This window comes from Crocodylus siamensis, chromosome 10 (genome assembly GCF_052110815.1).
Source record: "Crocodylus siamensis isolate JL-2025a chromosome 10, ASM5211081v1, whole genome shotgun sequence".
NCBI classification, from domain to species: domain Eukaryota; kingdom Metazoa; phylum Chordata; order Crocodylia; family Crocodylidae; genus Crocodylus; species Crocodylus siamensis.
In genome coordinates, this window is record NC_143404.1 from 27,676,755 (window position 1) to 27,694,135 (window position 17,381).

The 17,381-nt window shown below is 40.0% G+C and overlaps 1 protein-coding gene across 2 annotated transcripts in view; it reads left to right on the forward strand.

Annotated features, from left to right (window-relative positions):
* Positions 1-17,381, forward strand: part of WWC1 (WW and C2 domain containing 1) — a 154,967-nt gene that overhangs the window by 130,663 nt on the left and 6,923 nt on the right. For both annotated transcript variants that reach the window (XM_090064969.1, XM_090064970.1), the window contains exons 12-20: positions 1,693-1,801; positions 6,159-6,239; positions 7,179-7,265; positions 8,164-8,356; positions 10,320-10,472; positions 10,758-10,858; positions 11,756-11,903; positions 13,393-13,557; positions 14,917-15,009. In XM_090064969.1, coding sequence (XP_089921095.1) covers positions 1,693-1,801; positions 6,159-6,239; positions 7,179-7,265; positions 8,164-8,356; positions 10,320-10,472; positions 10,758-10,858; positions 11,756-11,903; positions 13,393-13,557; positions 14,917-15,009 — 1,130 coding nt within the window. The remainder of the gene's footprint in view (positions 1-1,692; positions 1,802-6,158; positions 6,240-7,178; positions 7,266-8,163; positions 8,357-10,319; positions 10,473-10,757; positions 10,859-11,755; positions 11,904-13,392; positions 13,558-14,916; positions 15,010-17,381) is intronic.

A 17,381-nucleotide genomic window follows, 5' to 3' on the forward strand; every position in this document is an offset into this window, starting at 1 on the left:
AAGTGACTATATGGGGCTTGCTTCTATACCTATAAGGTGCATCTACACGAGACACTTTAATACACATTAAATTAATGCGCAGTAAAGCATCACCTTCTATACATGTGCAACAATACCTGAGCAGTGTATTAGCCTAATGCACCAGGCACATGGACATCAAGCCAAGCTCAATCTCCCCCTAGCTGTGATGGAGCTGCCCACAGAGCAGCTCCCCCACCCTCCAGAGCTCAGTGCTAAGCCCCCCGTACCCTCTGCCAGCCCAGGGCTAACACCCAAGGGAATGTGGAGCTCCCCCTGTCTGCTGCAGGGGTGCAGAAAAGGGCAGGAGCAGCCTGTGTTCAGTTTGGTCACGATGGGGGCACAAGTGTAGATGTGCACTGGGGAGTACTTTAATGAGCCTGAATTTTCTTCACAAAAAATTCAGGTTCATTAATTTTATGTGTAGACATGCCTATCGGGTACTTCTGTGTGCTTCAATTGGATACGATAGGAGTGAAGCCTCTAATAATGGCACAGGAAAAATATGTTTGAATGTAAAATACAGTCCTCAAAACTTACTGTTTGGCTTTTTTCCAATTAATGACTGATTTCTTATGTTGTGAATGTTTTCTAGCTAGTTTTTATGTGCTAAGATTTATGAACATGTCAGTAAGAGGGGAAAAAAATATAAGGATGCAGGAGAAAATATCCCTAAGCCGCATCTTAAAAAAAAAATAACATTCTGGCTATATAGTCCTCAGCTGAATCACTGAAAAATTAATCTATTTTAATTTATAGGAGTTGCCTATATTGCTCTCCTTGTTTTATTGTAAACCAGTTTCTTTTATAGATCTTGTTGTTATCTTCTTTAGGCTTTCTATAATACCCTGGCTTAATTTTTTTTAACTTGCTTTCTCCTCTGTCTTTTTCTGTTATTCAGTGGATTTGTGGTTTTCACTCATCTTCCCTGCAAGTAAATTCCAGCTCTAGCAGCCTCCTTAGATGCATTGTTCATCCAGAGCCCAGTTGTTCAGGTTAACAGGTTCTTTTGTTCTGCATCTTCCTCCAGATGGAGTGAATGATACCATCAAGACCTTGTCTAACCATGGCTGACTTGCTATACCAAATAAGAGTTTTAGTTGTACTGCAATTTCATAAAATTAATCAGCACTCATAAATTGCATAAGGAAATATTATCCAAATCATCACAGATGCCGAACTGCCTTTATGCTTCCCTCTCTACCATTGAGTGGCTGCTTGGTGGCTGCAGTATATTTACCAGAGGATGACCATCCCTGTCACAATAAGTATAATTGGTAGTGTTGCCTGCAATCCTATTGGCACTCAGAGAATAGGACTCCAGGATTAGGCAAGCCATGAACTTCTTCCTCTTTAGCTCAAGTGATCAGAGTTGAGGCACGCTATCAGATAAAGCCTGGGTTGTGCTGCTGTGCCGTCTGTGCGGTGTCTGGTCTGACCTCGTACATCCATGAGACACTTTGACAGCCTTGGAGCCCTAAGATCTGGCACCATCTACCACCACTAATTTAACACCAGATAAGGACTTAGGACCCAGACATGAGACGTTCCACTTCCATCTGAATTCAGGAGCCTATTATCACTTGATGACCCTTGTCTGAACAGGGTAGTTGTTGATGCTGCCAGCTCCTTTTCATTAATGCTTTTGTTCTTTCTTCTTGCATTTTCTGATAGGTGTAAATACGGTTGGAGGGGCTGCACTGAAGGTGGCATGTGTGTCAGCTGCCGTGTCTGATGAATCTGTTGCTGGAGACAGTGGGGTATATGAGGCATCTGCACAAAGGTATAATCTAGGTCTCTATGTAGTACATTCCGATACATATGCTGATACTAAGTCAACATTGTCAGATGCTATTTTATTGTTGTCTGCAGGTCAGTGATTAAGGCTTTCCAAGATTTTAGACCATTTCTTCAAACATTATAAAGAGGATGAATTATGCTACAATGGAAGTTTGATGCTTTGTGAAATGAAAGTTTGCTTTGCATTGTGAAAGCCACTATTTTCCTCCATGCCAATTGTCATATTCAGGTTGAAACCTTGTGGAAATTATCAGCTGAATTAAGTTGGGCAGTTTCTGGGAATGAGGCTATTGAAAAATGTTGTTTTCATAGGATGATAAAAAGTCAGGCAGGAAGGGACCTTGCAAGATCATTTAGTCTAGACCCCTGTTTATGGCAGGATCATCTCTGACTAAGCTGTTTCAGCCAAGGGTCTGTCCAACCTGCTCTTGAAAATTTCCGGGGATGAAGGTTCCATCGCTTCTCTAGGTGCCTGTTCCAATGTTTGACCACCTTTGTAGTCAGAAAGTTCCTCCTAACCTCCAACCTATATTTCCTCTTCTGAAGCTTGAGGCCATTACACTTACTCCTATTCCCTGTGGCCACAGAGAAAAGCCCATCTCCATTCTCTCTGTAATAGTCCTTCAGGTATTTGAAGACTACTATCATACCCTCCCCCCAGTCTTCTTGCCAGGCTAAATAGCCCTGTTCTTTTAGCCTTTCCTCAGAAATCATGCTTCCCAGGCTGCTAATCATTTTTGTCATTCTGTGCTGGACTTTCCAATCTGTCCACACCCTACTTGCAGTGTGGGGCCCAAAACTGGACATGGTGCTGAACAAAAGTGAATAGAGTTTTGGCTTTGTTAAAAAATATTGTTAATCTCAAAACAGGAATTATAAATCTGGCAGAAGAGTGGCCTTCATGTCAAGGGTTTGTCTTTTGTTGTCATGTAATTTGGGGTGAAAATACACCCATATTTAGTCAAGTTTTTACTACTTTGAAGAATCAACGTTTGCGTATGCTCAGAAGAGACTTTCAGAGTTTTATGCTGAGTATGGAAATTTAGATATGTTCCAGCCTGTAACAGAACAGGGTTTCCACACAGTCACTATTCTGGGCACCTTATCTGATAGCAGGTAGCATGTCTCCTGTGCTTTCAGTGACCCTTCTGCTGGACTTGAGAAAAACAAAGTGTCTGATTGAAATGCAGAAGTGGCAAGCAGAACTTTTAAGGGAATTTGATTACAGCAAGGTTGGGACTGAAGCCTGGCAAGAGAAGAAAAGGAACTGGAACAGTCTGGGGAGAGTGGGACTGAGAACCAGTGGGGTATGTTGAAAACAGTAGGGGGGCTGAGGATGGTTGATCTGAAAAGGCATTGGGGTGCAAAGAGGGAACTGAAACTGTCTGAGCAATGAATTGTTAATGAGGCAAACACTGACACTGGATGAGGAGCCCAGGGAAGGAGTCTGGCAAGGGCAGGCATGGGATGGCAACCAGAGCCAAAACAGAGGTGAGAGAAACTGAGCTTATGAAGACCTGGAACCAGGGGATCCAGCATTGGGGTGGGCAAAAGACTGGTTCTAAGGAACTAGACAGTGGTTGATGGCACTGGAGATTACCAGTGAGAGGGAAAAGGGGGAGGTACAAAGGAGTGAGACAGGGACTTGCTGTGGCCAGAGACTAATACTAGCATAAGAAGCGAAGCAGCAGAGACTGGAACTGGGTAAGAGAGGAGACTTGGTTGAAGAGGGTGGGGAAGAAAATGGTCTGGGACAAAGCCAGCTTAGATGGGCAGGGCATGAAGCACTTTAGGAAACGGGAAGAAGAATCTGTGTCCATACACGAATGTCCCTTCAAATACTGGCGTGGAACAATGAAACCTTACGTCTTACCATCCTTTTTTGTCAGCAAATACCTGAAACCCTCTAGCAAAGTCCCTGTATCCTCTTGCCATTCTGCAGTAGTGGTCCCACAGCGTGTGACACCCCACCGCTTATAACTATTTATTCCATCTGTTCAAATGGCAAAGATCTGTTTGGTGAATAAGAAGATTATAGTCCTGCTCATGGACCACAGGGTGCTACATGATAGTCTTTCAGTTTTTTCATTCAAGCCTAAGAATTCACACACAGGAACTATCTTAATGTTTTAACTTAAAAATGTTAAGTACCCAAAATGCAGGGGATGCTGATTGGCAGAGAGGGACAGGGACACGCAAAAGTCAGCTCTTTCAGCCAATCAGCGGCAGAGGAGAGGGGGTAGTTGCCATCTTGGCTGTTGTCTTTCATGTTGGCAGCTCACTCCACTCCAGTGGGGTGCAAGCCTGGGCTGCTGGCTCCCACTGGGGAGCCAGCATTTTATTTTTACTAATTTTTTTCCATGCAAAATCATAGGAAATGCCAGTTTTCATGGTGATCACAGAAATTGCCTTTTTCCATGGTTTCTGTGAAAATAATGAATTGTATAGGTAACTATGCATATATAGTATTGACTTCCATGAAAAGCTACTTTTTTCTTCACAGGGCTATGTGCTACTCATTTAATGAACAGCTATGCATAATTTAATTTTTTTCTCACTGTTCTTTGTATGGTTCTTTTCTTCATTTCCTACATACTAAACTAGTAGGAACAATTCTGAATAAATCCAAATTTTGCAGAAAAGCTGTCTTATCAGAACTGATATAGTTGCAACAAAGTTTTTTGTGAGGAAGGTATTTTGGATCCAGGCTTCATTCCAGTGCAGCACAAAAGCAAACTCTAAAATCTCTGAATTGCTGCAAAACAGTATTATGCTATAAACAGCACATTTGCCAATGCCGTTTTTGGTTGTCCAGTTTGGGATGTCCTATACCTGTATTTTTGGACAGTACTTAAATATTAAGAGCTATGTAATACTAAAGTTCAGTTCCTACTATCTTTAGTAGGTATAGATATTCAGCATTTCTATGAATCAGACCAGAGGGTCTAAAGTCAGGTAGCCAAAAGATGAGAATTACCCAGTAGGTAGCCACCTTTGAAAAAAATTGATATTAAGTTAATTACCTATCATCATAGAAGAATTCCACTGGCACAAGCAATCCAGTTCAGGGCATTATGCAATTGCCTTAACTATGAGACTGATACTATCATTCTGCAATCCCCTATTTTATTCACTCTATCTTCCAACTTGTGAAACACGAGAGAGGGTCCTACAGACAACAACCTCACTATACAACCCTGATTTATTTTGAGAACGGCTCCATCCTTTGCACTGAATGAGGTAGCAAGCTGGCAGAAAATAATTGTTTACATGATCACGTAATGAAAGCTGTGTCCTTATATATACACAGAGGTTAATTTAATTCTAATATTTTCTGTCATTTAAGTTCTTCACTTGGAAGCTTAATATTTTTTTACCCTGTTTTTTGTGCGTCTAGGGTAGATTAGAAAGGGAGATGCATCTGAGCCATTATTCCAAATGCAGAGAATTTAGGTAGTGCTAAGTAATTTGTATCCTTTAGAATATTTGTTGATTTCAGCACTGAGTTCATTAACGCACAACATGTGTAGTGCTGGATTTCATAGCAAATGTGTACTTAAGCTTTGGGCATGTTGCAACACCACTGCTATAATCCTGCTGACTATGTTAGCAATACATTAAAAATGTCAAAAAGGAGGTCAACAGACTTCATTTTCTAACTTAGTTTTGTGCACAACATTTGAAAATTTTAGAGGTGGGAAAAGACCAAATGAGCTGTTTTAGAAAGGATTAGCTAAACACTGCAATGTAGTAACTCAGACCTTTCAGTTAAACTATTAGAAAAAAATTGGCTATATACAATCCTGATAATTTTTTTTTTTTTTATTGGACTGTTTTTCCTGCCTTGCATTAGCGACACCAGTATAACATTTACTATCTAACTTTCTGTTGCTTTTGAGAAATTAGCTATATTAACCATCTAAAGTGCTCCAATACACACCCCCTTTTGAAAAGGTCTCTCACACACAGCCATTCCCCATTAGCTTGGCCCAGCGAGTGCTATAGAGCTCCCCAATTGGCATGGAGGAATTTGTGAGGTAGCTTTCACTCCCTGATTTATGGTTCCCTGTTTATTGCGTGTCTGTTGGCAGTGCCAGGGTGGGGGCATGTGACTTGCTTGCTAGTATGTAGCTGTGGTACATTCACTGGAAGGTGTTTATTGTGCTTTACTTTTCTTAGCAGGATTTTTTAAAGTTAAAAAATGCTAACCGCTTTTAACAAACCAATATGCCCATTCCCCTCCATTTTTTGTGTGGTGGGGAGAAAAACATGTGGCACCAGAATTGCCTACATCTTCCTGAAGCTCCAGCAGGCCCTTAATTGTCCTTGATTCCTTTCAGGGCATGTGTTTCAGAAACGATGGTGTTTGACAGTGATGATATGGAAGCAGCTGGGACTGCCAAAGTGCAAATTGCTATGAAGTAAGCTGGGTGGCTATCCTTGAGGGTCTTTTCTCCCTCTCCCTCTCCCCCTTGTACCTGCTTTCATATTTCCTTGATTAATCTCTGTGCAGCCTTATGAACTGGACACTTAGGGTCTGATTCTCCTCTCATTAATGCAGTAGAAATAGTGCTGCATGCTGGTGTAAATCATCAATGCGAGAATTGAGACCCTTTGTCTTCTGGTTTTATTCCTGGATTAGAAATGAATAAGGATTTGATCTCTCAAACGGCTTACTTCCCTTCCGGGCCAACTAACAGTATAACTAATAACACAAAGTGGGCAAAGCTGGCCACCCCATCTGAATGTCAACAGTAGCAATAAACGTTGTCAAGCACGGTGGGCATAGCGGAGGGTTGATTTAAGTGCCTTGTGAGCTTCTCAGAAACAGCTATGAAGAAAATAGCTAGCATAAGACTTTGATTTTGTTTAGCTACTGATATCAAGAACTGTAAGTTCAGCTTCAGAATGTCTCATTCACTGATGGCGCATTATGTATGTCTTCTGATGCTGTTTTTACCTTAAAAAAATTGGTTCTATATTAAGGTCTCTGTAAAATCCTGATAGGAATATTATTGCTAAATTCCAGTACCACATGGTAAAACCAATTTAACATTATGGTTTAAATCTGTTATCTACCTCATCTGAATGTTTTGGTCCCTTTATATGTGCACTAGTTGCAAAAATGTTATGCGCTACTAAAATGCAATTGACTAAATTATATGTAACAAGCTATTAGAAACAATAATTTTCATACTCCCATGGGTAGTCGTCTCTTGTCACATTTTAATATCTGAGTGCAGCAATTGTTTAAGCTTGAAAATCTGAATGTGTCTGAAAAGCACAACAGTTATTTCATTGTGTTAAAGGCAGTTTTATCATTACAAATGCGATTATTCATATTTTTACAATTAATTTAGGTATGATGACAAAAATAAACAATTTGCAATATTAGTCATCCAGCTGAGTAATGTTCCTGCTCTGCTGTTGCATCAAGATCAGAAAGTGTAAGTAGATTAAATAAACATACAAGAAATATTTGTAATATAGACATCAGTGGGATCACACACACTGTGTTTATTTTTCTAGTTCATGTAATGCTTTAGTCCTCTAAGCACTTCACAGTTTTATCTTATATTTACTATCACTTATGGGCTCCTCCACTCATATATCAAAATTAAAAATTCACTTTTACTTATGATGATGTTTGTTAATCTTCCTTAACTGTATATATTTAGTAGAAAAAGCTTTTAAGGCATTAACATCTAACAGTGCCACTGAGTAAAGGTGACATTTGTTTTGCAATATAAGTCATGCCTGAACACACTTACAGATGAAGTAATGTGGGAAATATTTGACTGTGGAAATTTGTCAAACTTGAGCACGAGTAGAACCAGATAAAGGCTTTGCTAATGGCTAATTTAGTCTCTATAAATTAGAGCTAAAAGGATCCACAACACCTTATGGACTTATTTCCATCTGTGTAAGGTGATGGTACTAGTATGTCACACTCACTGCACGTGTATAAATGATTATTATAAGAATCTTGATCTCACACTTACCAAGATACATATATCACAAGAACTGAAGTGGGGTGAAAACTAGGAATACAGTTGCCACCTTCACGCTTTGGTGATTTCTGAACTCCCTGGTGTAACTCAAAGTATCCTCAGGACAAGTCTAACCCATAAAGTCCTTCCGAATGCAGAACATTTTAGCAATTCCCGTAAAGGAGGAATGGGTTGGACAGGAAATAGAAATGGTAAACTAATACATAGATAAGTGAACAAATTACAATGAGTGGGGGGGATGCGCTGTTCTCACAGTAGATTATTTAAAGATAAGCTCATAATAGATACTTTACAGAAGGCTTATAGCAGCACTAATTAAAGTATTTTTCAATAGGACTATTCGTGTGGCTGTTCTTCCTTGCTCTGAAAGCACGAGCTGTTTGTTTCGCACGAGACCCATGGACGTTTCCGACAATCTTATGTACAGTGAAATATTTTGGGTTTCAATCTCTTACGCTGCTTTACGTCAGAAGACTTTAAGAGTTGATGTTTGCACTGTAAATAAGTCCCACCTCGAGGAGTGCCTGGTTAGCATTCATTTCTGTTGAATCTTTTTCCTATTTTCTTTTTTCGATTTAAAAGGTATCTAGTGTTTAAGAAATATAAGATTTGGCTGCTGTTAGGCAATCTTCCTATATTGTCCTCAGCTGCGAGATCCTGTAGGTCTGGCCATTCTCTATGTCGGAAAATCCCAGTTATAGCAAAGGGTATTCAGTAGATAAATATTTACATTACAAAACCATTATGGGGTTTTACCTGACTCTGCCAGACTCAGTTCAAAAGGAGAAGACATTTGAGCATGATTTCTTAAGGAAATGTTTTGTATAATGTAGTTGCAAACAAACTCCTTTGTTTATAAGATTTTAAAACCAACCTATAGACTTTTGTAATAAAGGGGAATCTCTATTAAATTTCCTAGATTTCATAAAATTACATGAGAAATGACCATTCTTTCAAATTCTGTAATTAACATAATTTAAGAATTGTGACTTTTCTTAAATCTTTTTAGTTTGCGTCTTGCTTCCCTAGTCCAGCATTATGTTAGTAAACAAGCTGGTTGCTGCAGAATTACATCTGGAGTAAATTACTACTTAATGAACATGTCTTCATGTGCTATTCATGTAAAGCAATAAACTCTGGTGCCGTTCAGACTGAAGTTTATTGCTCCCGGGTGCTGCATTTAGACGTGCACCCAGGACTGCAGCACGTTGTGCCAGGTTAGAGCAGCCTCAGCTGACAGGGGCTGAGGGGGTCAACCTATCAGCCTGGGGCTGCTCTGACCCAGTTCAACGTGTGGAGGGGGTGGCTGGGGCACAAGGATGTTTTAGTGCAGGGACAGCAGGCAGTCTCCTCACTGAAACATCCTCATAACTCAGCTAGCCCAGTCATCATTCACACGTGCGTCTAAATAACACCACCATGGAAAGTACTTGTGTTTACAAGTACTTATCCTATGGTGGCATTTATTAGTTTATGGCACCCTAATAGAGTCACATGTGTAGAGGCTGAGATGTTACACCAGAGCTAATTCACTTTGCAGTAAACATCTTGTGGAGGCGTATCCAATGTGAGTAACATTTTCAAAACTAAGTCCAGAGTCACTGTAAAGAAACAGAAATGTAAATTCTAGTTGATTTTTTTTTCCAAGACTTTCATGCATCCCTTAACAGATGCTGTTTTCTACATATGCTTTTGGCAGTTCCTAGCCCCCCTATTTGTGGTGTTTATGCATCGCTGCCTTCACCTGAAAGCATACTTTAACTAAAGAAATAACATCTACATTCAAAATAAGGATTTCCCATTTGGCAGCCCCCACATTTCTAATGTACGTGCTTGGGCAACCTCAAATTGGGCTAAATTTAACTGCAGGAAATCTGTTCAAGGTAAAATAAAACTAACCCAGTTGGGGAAATAGCATACACTGAGATGCAGATAATATACTTTGCAATAGTTACACTTCCATCTGTCTGTCCTGAAACATTTTAAAAAAAAAAAAAAAAAAAAAGAAAACTGAATGAGGATTACCAATGGATAATATAAGAATGGACATAAAAGTGAGTGGAATCTTTAGTTCTGAACTAAAGCAATTCTGTCAGCCCTGGGAGATTTCCTGGAATGGATTTTTCTTCCATATTTGTTTAATTCTTTCTACGTGAAATAATGTGTGCAAGTTACCATGGCTGCAGCATAATTGTTCATTATTCTTGATGCTTATTTATACACAGCAGCTGAAGTGAATCTTTCTATTTTTGTATTGGAAGCTCCTAGCAATATGGTTCAATTAGTTTAGTATCATTTGACTGTCACCATTCTGATGTCTGAAATGGCATAAAAATGTGAATTGATGGTGATATTTTATTTTCTAGACAATTGAACCATAACCTCCTGAAATCTTGGTTCTTCTGCTGTTACATGTTCCCATTGGGATTTTATTGTCACAATCTCCTCACTCTGATATTTCACATCATCTCTTTTTTTGCTTCCATATAGGGTGGAGCACAGATTAGTCTTGCTGAGATATGTAGATCGGGAGAGAAGTCAACACGTTGGTACAACCTTCTTAGTTATAAATATCTACAAAAGCACAGCCTAAAAAATAAACAAGAGGACATCTGTTCTGAAGAATCCTGCGCTGAAAAAACAGTAAGGACAAATGCTGTGAAAGGAAGCTAGAAAAACCTCAATTATAACAATACTAAACTCATTGAAGAGAATGGTAGGCTAGAAATTTTAAAAAACTGCTGTGTTTTTGTGCAGTATTTTTTAAATATGAAAAAGTTATAATACATGGAGTAATAAAACTAAAAGCTGTATGAAGGGTGTAACCTGATGTTTATATATTTTTTGATCTATTATGAGTAATGTGAATCAGTTACACTGATGTGGAGTTTAAGAATAGGTTTTAAATGCAATCTTGTCCTCTAACAGGACTCTGTATCAGCTCTTCTGGAACAGACTGCTGTTGAACTGGAAGCAGTAGAGAAGAAGCTGGAAGAAAGCAGAAGCACTTTAACTAGTGGAGAGACTTGGTAGGTGGTGTTTGGCATCTTTAGCTGAGTGTATCAGTTAGAGGATTCTGTGGGTCTGAAGGAAGCAGTGCTTCCTTATGTGAAGATGTCAGCATTTTTTTAGAGTTGAACTTTGGAAAGTGTTGGGTAGCTGAGAGGAGTTCTTGAACTTTGCTTGAAGCTTACTTCTGACATCTGTTTCTACAACAGTAAAATCACCCTGTGGCCACAGGGACTGAAAATATGTTTGGGTAGGGAGAATGAAAGCTGGCAGCATTAAAAAATGGAAGATATGTGGTTTGTAGTGCCTTATTGGCAAATGTGAAAATTCATTTTCCAGTTCAAAGGATTTGCAAGGAAACCCTTTTTATCATTTGTGGTTTACATGCATCTGTATTTCACTGAAATTCAAATCTCAAAGTCTGGCCTACTCCAAAAAAACCCCCCAAAAAACTGTGTGGCTTGATGAAGAATCTACTGAAGTATATAACTGAGCACAGATTAGCTGAAAGGTTTAAGATTGCTGTTTTGTGGTGTATAGTTCCAGCTTTCAAACCCAGAGAACCTGGGGCTTGACCATACTTTGAAATCAGCCTCCTTTTAATGCACCTTCCATTTGGGTAACACTTAGCCATATCCAGCGTAAAAGACTCTGTACAAATGTATTCAACCATAGCAATTGCTTTACTATAGAATATGAGAAAAATCCAATAACTATCTTAGTGCTGTTTCCTGTATTCCTACCCATAACATTTTGTTATTCATGTTTCCTGGAGTATCATGATTTTTGTTATTCATGCATACAAATCACAGCACTAAAGGTGCATTTGGTTCCACATACCTGGGACATGAATTAGCATCAAGAATGCTAATAGGATATTGGGTCCATCCCAATAACAGAAGCAATTTATGTGGCAGGCAAGATGAAGAGGTTGGTGAGCAAGAAGAACAAGATGGGAACAGTGAGACTGAAGCAGAAGAGGAAGAATTCTGTGCTGTAAAAGCACTCTGGGATGCGGAAGAGAATCCAGAAATCCAGCTGCATTCTGAGTTGACAGCAATAAAGGTAAAGTGCAGAATTATGGTGCCTCCACTGGGCGACTAATAAACACTTGCACACTGTGCTGTTTTGGCTCCAGTAACGAAACAACAGGATATAGTTAAATATTTTGTCTTTTCCTGACTTCTTAGGCAAAGATACAGAGTGTGCTGTTTCTTACAGCTACAGTTCTAACATCATAAAAGTTTTGGGGGAAATAAAAGTAGGGAAGTTTGGTGGGATGACTTTCCAAACTGTATCATGTGTGAAAAACGTAGTACTATTTTTTGAAACATTTTTGCCTATTTAATTTGCATTTTGCTTGCAGTAGGCAAAAAGGCTTTTAAGAAACTTATTTAAGGTAGATTCACCAAGTTAGCCTTGTTCTTTTGCAAAAGCCATTTACTTGTATTGTGACCATGTAGCTTCTGCTATTGCACTGTGACCAAAATAAAGCCCCAAAAATCTCTCTAGTATTTGTTCAAGCAAATCAAGAAATCAGGTCATTGAAGATGCCTCCTTGTACAGTTATGTGATTTGCTTGGGCAAATACAAGAGGTTGTTGATGCAACAGGCCTATATGTTTGTATGAAATTTGTTTAAAGAGAAAGCACAGTGAATTTATTGGTACAAAATGTTCCTGCAAAAAGTTTTTACCTTTTTGCCCTTTTAAGGTTTTGTTTAGGACTTTGCATGTCACTGACTAAATGAAATTTTAGAATTCTGTACAGAACCACGCTATTTTGTTTGGATCTTCATATTTCCTGGCATCATCCTTTTTCCTTTTCTCAAATTTTTTTGGGGGGCCTATATTGATTTCCGATACAAAGTTGACTAGACTAACATTGAATTAAGCAGTTACTTGAAAGTTTTTGGTAGTGCCCTATTTCAAATAATAGTTGAACCTCAAGGTTAAATAACGTTCCCTTTAATGAAACATTGTTTAATTCAAAATGTCTTTTGTCCCCTGGTGTTGCAAAGAATTCCTCATTGACCGTTTTAATTGGCTAATGTTGTCAGCCAAAGTGACTAGCATTTTGGATCTTATGATGCAGTTCTGAATGCAATCGTTGGCTAACCACCACCCACTTAATCACAGGTTTGTTTGAATGGTGATTTTTGTGTTGAAATTGGCTTGTTTTTTCCTGCCAATTCTGGGTGTTCGGTAAAAATGGATAGGTATATTTAATGGATAATCTAACATGCAGTATTTAATCTGTTACACTGGCGTATATCTGAAAAGTTCAGTGGAATCGTTCTGTTTACACCAGTCAACCAAGTTGTTGGGAAATGGTGATACAGTTGTTGAACTCCTCCATAAGTTTTCTCACAAGTGCAATACTAATATGTATTGCATAGGCAGAATCAAGTGCCACAGCTTTCTCTGTTCCTTCTGAATCTGAAAGAACAAGTGGGATTTCAGGCTGCAACACAGAAAGGTTGGTAGTCAGTGCCAGGTGGTAGTATGGGTGTGTTGGTAAAGTGGCACTTGCAGTGTTTTTGCTTTTTCTTTCAGGTGGATAAAGAGACTAATACAGACAGCCCTGCACAGTCTTCTACTGTAGTACGTCCAAAAGATAAAAGAGGAGCTAATCCACCACAAACGCAGTTTATTAGAGGTAGTACCATCATCCGCTCAAAAACATTTTCTCCAGGACCACAGAGTCAGTATGTGTGTCGGGTAAGGAAAACACAGCCCCAGGTTTCATAAATGTTGGCCTTCCTAGAATGTCTGTACAGTAGCCAATTTTGTTATGTAATAATAATCTGCACTGAAGGTTCAATCCAGCAGATTGCTGAGCACCTCCATCCCATTCCCCTTCACATGGGAACTGAGGTGGGCTGCTCCATTAACTGGCATCTTTCATCAGATCACTATAGAGCACTTTACAAGCATTAATTAACTGTGGTATACGATACAGAGGGATCAGTATACCCACCCTTGAAATACAACTACCTTGGCAGCACGTGATTGCAACACAATACAGGTCAAGAAGTGGCAAGAGAATGGATGTAACTGAAACCCTAAAATGAGTTTAGGTGTAGGCTTAATTAGAACTTGGCCAGGAGCCTGGCCTTGTAAAGGAAAATATATAAAAGGGTCATATTCTCACTTTGCCATCCCGTGCAAAAGAGTTGGTATGTTAGTAAAATGGCATCCCTTAACTCCATATGAAGATGTTATTGACAGACATTACGAAACAGCTGATTATTCAACCCCATATAATTAGCCACAGCTCTATAACAGTCCCAGCAAGCCAGCTTCCAGAAGGAAATGCCAGCACACTCAGACCAATGTGGCCTTCCATTCTTTTGTTCTGGTAGTGAACAGGCAGGATAAATTCCTCATGGACTCCCAGACAACTTCCTCATACAGAACTTCTGGACCTGCCACTGCTTATCCCATGTCTGCATGACTGTAGTCCCACTACTCTGCTTGTAGTCTAGGCCTAGAAATGCCACTCAGCACAGGTTTCCACCACAATTAGAACCGAATTACATTCCCTACTTAAGGAAGGACACTGTACTGCTTTCTCTATCCCTCTCCCTATCTTAGAATTTACTAATTCATAGAAGTTAAGGATGGAAAAAATGTGCATTGCTTTAATTGATACAATATTGTCCACTATTTTTATTTTTCTTGTCTTGTGTAGGGTAGAGGCAAGGATTTGTGGTGATACCTTTTATTGAGCCAAACTGCATGGTCAGGATAGCTTTAGATAAGCTTTTGAATGCAGTTTATCCTTTTTTAGGTCAGTGGGATTAAGCTCTGATTATGCTTAGTTCTAATGGAAGGTATCATCCCTTGCCAACTTTTCCCAAACAGAAATTTGACAAGATTGGGGCGAGGGTGGGCTAGGAACTATAGCAAAATAATTTGTCTTGTGATCCCAGTTTTGGGCACTGGAAGGATGTCATTGCAGTGTTACAATGGTTTGGTTATTGTATAACTATATATCGTTCTACACATTGGCTATAGTGCATCTAAGCAGTGTCAAACTGCCCATTTGTTTCATAATGATTTCTTTTATATTTTCAGCTTAATCGTAGCGATAGTGATAGTTCAACGCTGTCCAAAAAACCACCCTTTGTGCGAAATGCTATGGAGAGACGGAGCGTCAGAATGAAACGGGTAAAAACTTTGGCTTACTGATTCTTTCCTCAACAGACACTCAAGAAAGCCAGTAAATCTTTAACACACTTGTTTGAGTTGCCAGCTGACAGCTCAATTTATTAAAGAAGGGCTAGCAAACAGCATGTTAATTGCAAAACACTTAGTTCTAACCTACCACTTTAAAATGTTCCCCTGTGGGCCTAAAGACCCTTTTTTAGCCTGTCAAATGTAAAATGTCTGCTCCCATTTTTTTTGTTGCTAGCACTCTCAGAATACCCCCTTGAAAAAAATTCCCCTTCAACATTTAGAAATATTTATTTAGATATACAGTATTTAAATTTGACATGTACATTGTGCTCATAGGGTAGAAACTGATGTCACTAAACCAGAGCGGATCAGCTGTGGAAGAATGTGTTCCACCACAGCCAACCCACTTTAGTGAGCAAAACACATATCAGCCCTTGTCCTGCATTAGTCTGTTGTCCTCCCTTGCTTCCCTGTAGCTTCTTGTTGGGACCTGTGTGTCCAGGTGAAGCAGTTTGGCACAGGTCCCAACAAGGAGGTACAGGGCAGTGCAGGAACTGGGCAATTCCCAGCATCCCATGCCCCCATGCAAGGATCAACTCTGGGCCCTGCATCACCCATGCTTCACACAGAGGTATGGGAATGCCTGGCTCCCAAACTGCCCCATACCTCTATTCCAGGACCCATGCTGACCCATGCTTTGGCATGAAGTGTGGGTGGTACAGAACCCAGCTTGCGTGCCTCACATGGAGGCATCTCTGTAAGTGGGGAAATCCTGGAGTTTTTTTGCTTAAGGAGATGTGCCCCAAGATGTGTCTCTTTAAGCAGAGAAATTCAGTCGGGGGGTTTGGGGATGTATCTCCATAAGTGGGTAAATGCCAGCTTTCCTTGCTTACTGACGCATGCTCCTAGGATTCCTTGGGATGCTTCTCTGTAAGGAGGGTAAGCCAAGCAGGTGCTTCACAGGCTAATGGGACCCAGTCCTGCTCAGAAATTCCCAGGATGTGCAGGGTTGAGCCCTTCAGGCTTCTGGAGCACCTGCCCACAGCAGCTGGAGAGTATGGGCAGGTCCACCTACCTGTGCTCTCCTTCCACCAAGCAAATGGATGTCTGTTGCAATACAGTAGTATAGTATAGTAACGCCTATGTTGCTGCTATAAATTTTGAACATCTGTGGCATGACAAAGCGCATGAACATCTTTGTCCAGGACAGGCAACTTCTGTTTCCTCCCTTACCTGTGCACAAGGAATCGGTTGGACAAGTTCTACAAGCAATTTTAAAAAGTGGTTTTCCAGATACTTGGAAAAATCTTTACTAGTGGTTTAACAGAGCTCAATGAAGCTCTACCTACATAATGGTAGATGGAAATACACACCTTACACAATCCTCAGTGCAAACTGTCCTGTTGGTGAGGTCAGGAGATGGAGTCTATTGACCTGAAATGAATGTTTCTTGTTTTTGTGTTTTATTGCTGCCTTCTGTAATATTCTGAAAGGCGCTTAAGTGTTAAGGTAAAACTGGATTCTGAGCCCTACGCTACATTACAGATCTGGTGGGTAGCTCCTTACATTACAGCTGATGTGGTTATGTCAGCAGAACCCTTAGTTTTGGTGTGGACATTGCTGGCAGCCGAGTTGTAGCTGTTTTAGTGTTGATGTAATTCTGGGGACAGAAAAGCTCCCTCTCTAATCTTCTGAGTATGATATATCTGCAGTGGAGGCCTTTACTGTAAAATACGAGTATCCCCAATTGTAGAGACAAGCGCTTAGTAAGGTGTGGGAGGAAAGTACTACTAATTTCAGCCTGTTGCCATGCTAACTACAGTGCTAAATACAGACAGTCAAAAAGCCTGGGGCTCAATCAATTTGAATCTTTGCAGGTTAATTTAAGCTGCATCGATTGAACTGATGTGAAGCAAGTGAACAGACATTCACTTTTGATTCTGGAAATGCCCCACGTGCCTCCAGTGGCCCAGGCCAGAAGCTGGGGTACTGTGAGTGAATTTGAATCTGGAAGGGATCTGGGACAGAAGTTCAAAAAACTGATGTAACCTAAATCAGATCAGTCTGATACTACATCCATCTAGGTTTCTCTTAAACCAGTTTCAGCCATTTTGGAAGCTGTTTATGTGCACTTGAGCCTCTTTTGTATTACAGATTTAAACCAGTTTCTGATCGGTTTATGTGTAATTTCTGTCCCTAGAAGCCTCTGGCTTGCCTTTGATCTAACTAATGCTGTGGGAAACTGCTGCATATGCAAGTTTATTTATAAGATGTTGAGGGACTGTGAAACTGCAGGTGAGCAGATGTTGCAAAGCAGAGCTGCCAAGAGTTTGGCTTTCGTCTCTAGAACACTGCACTCATGA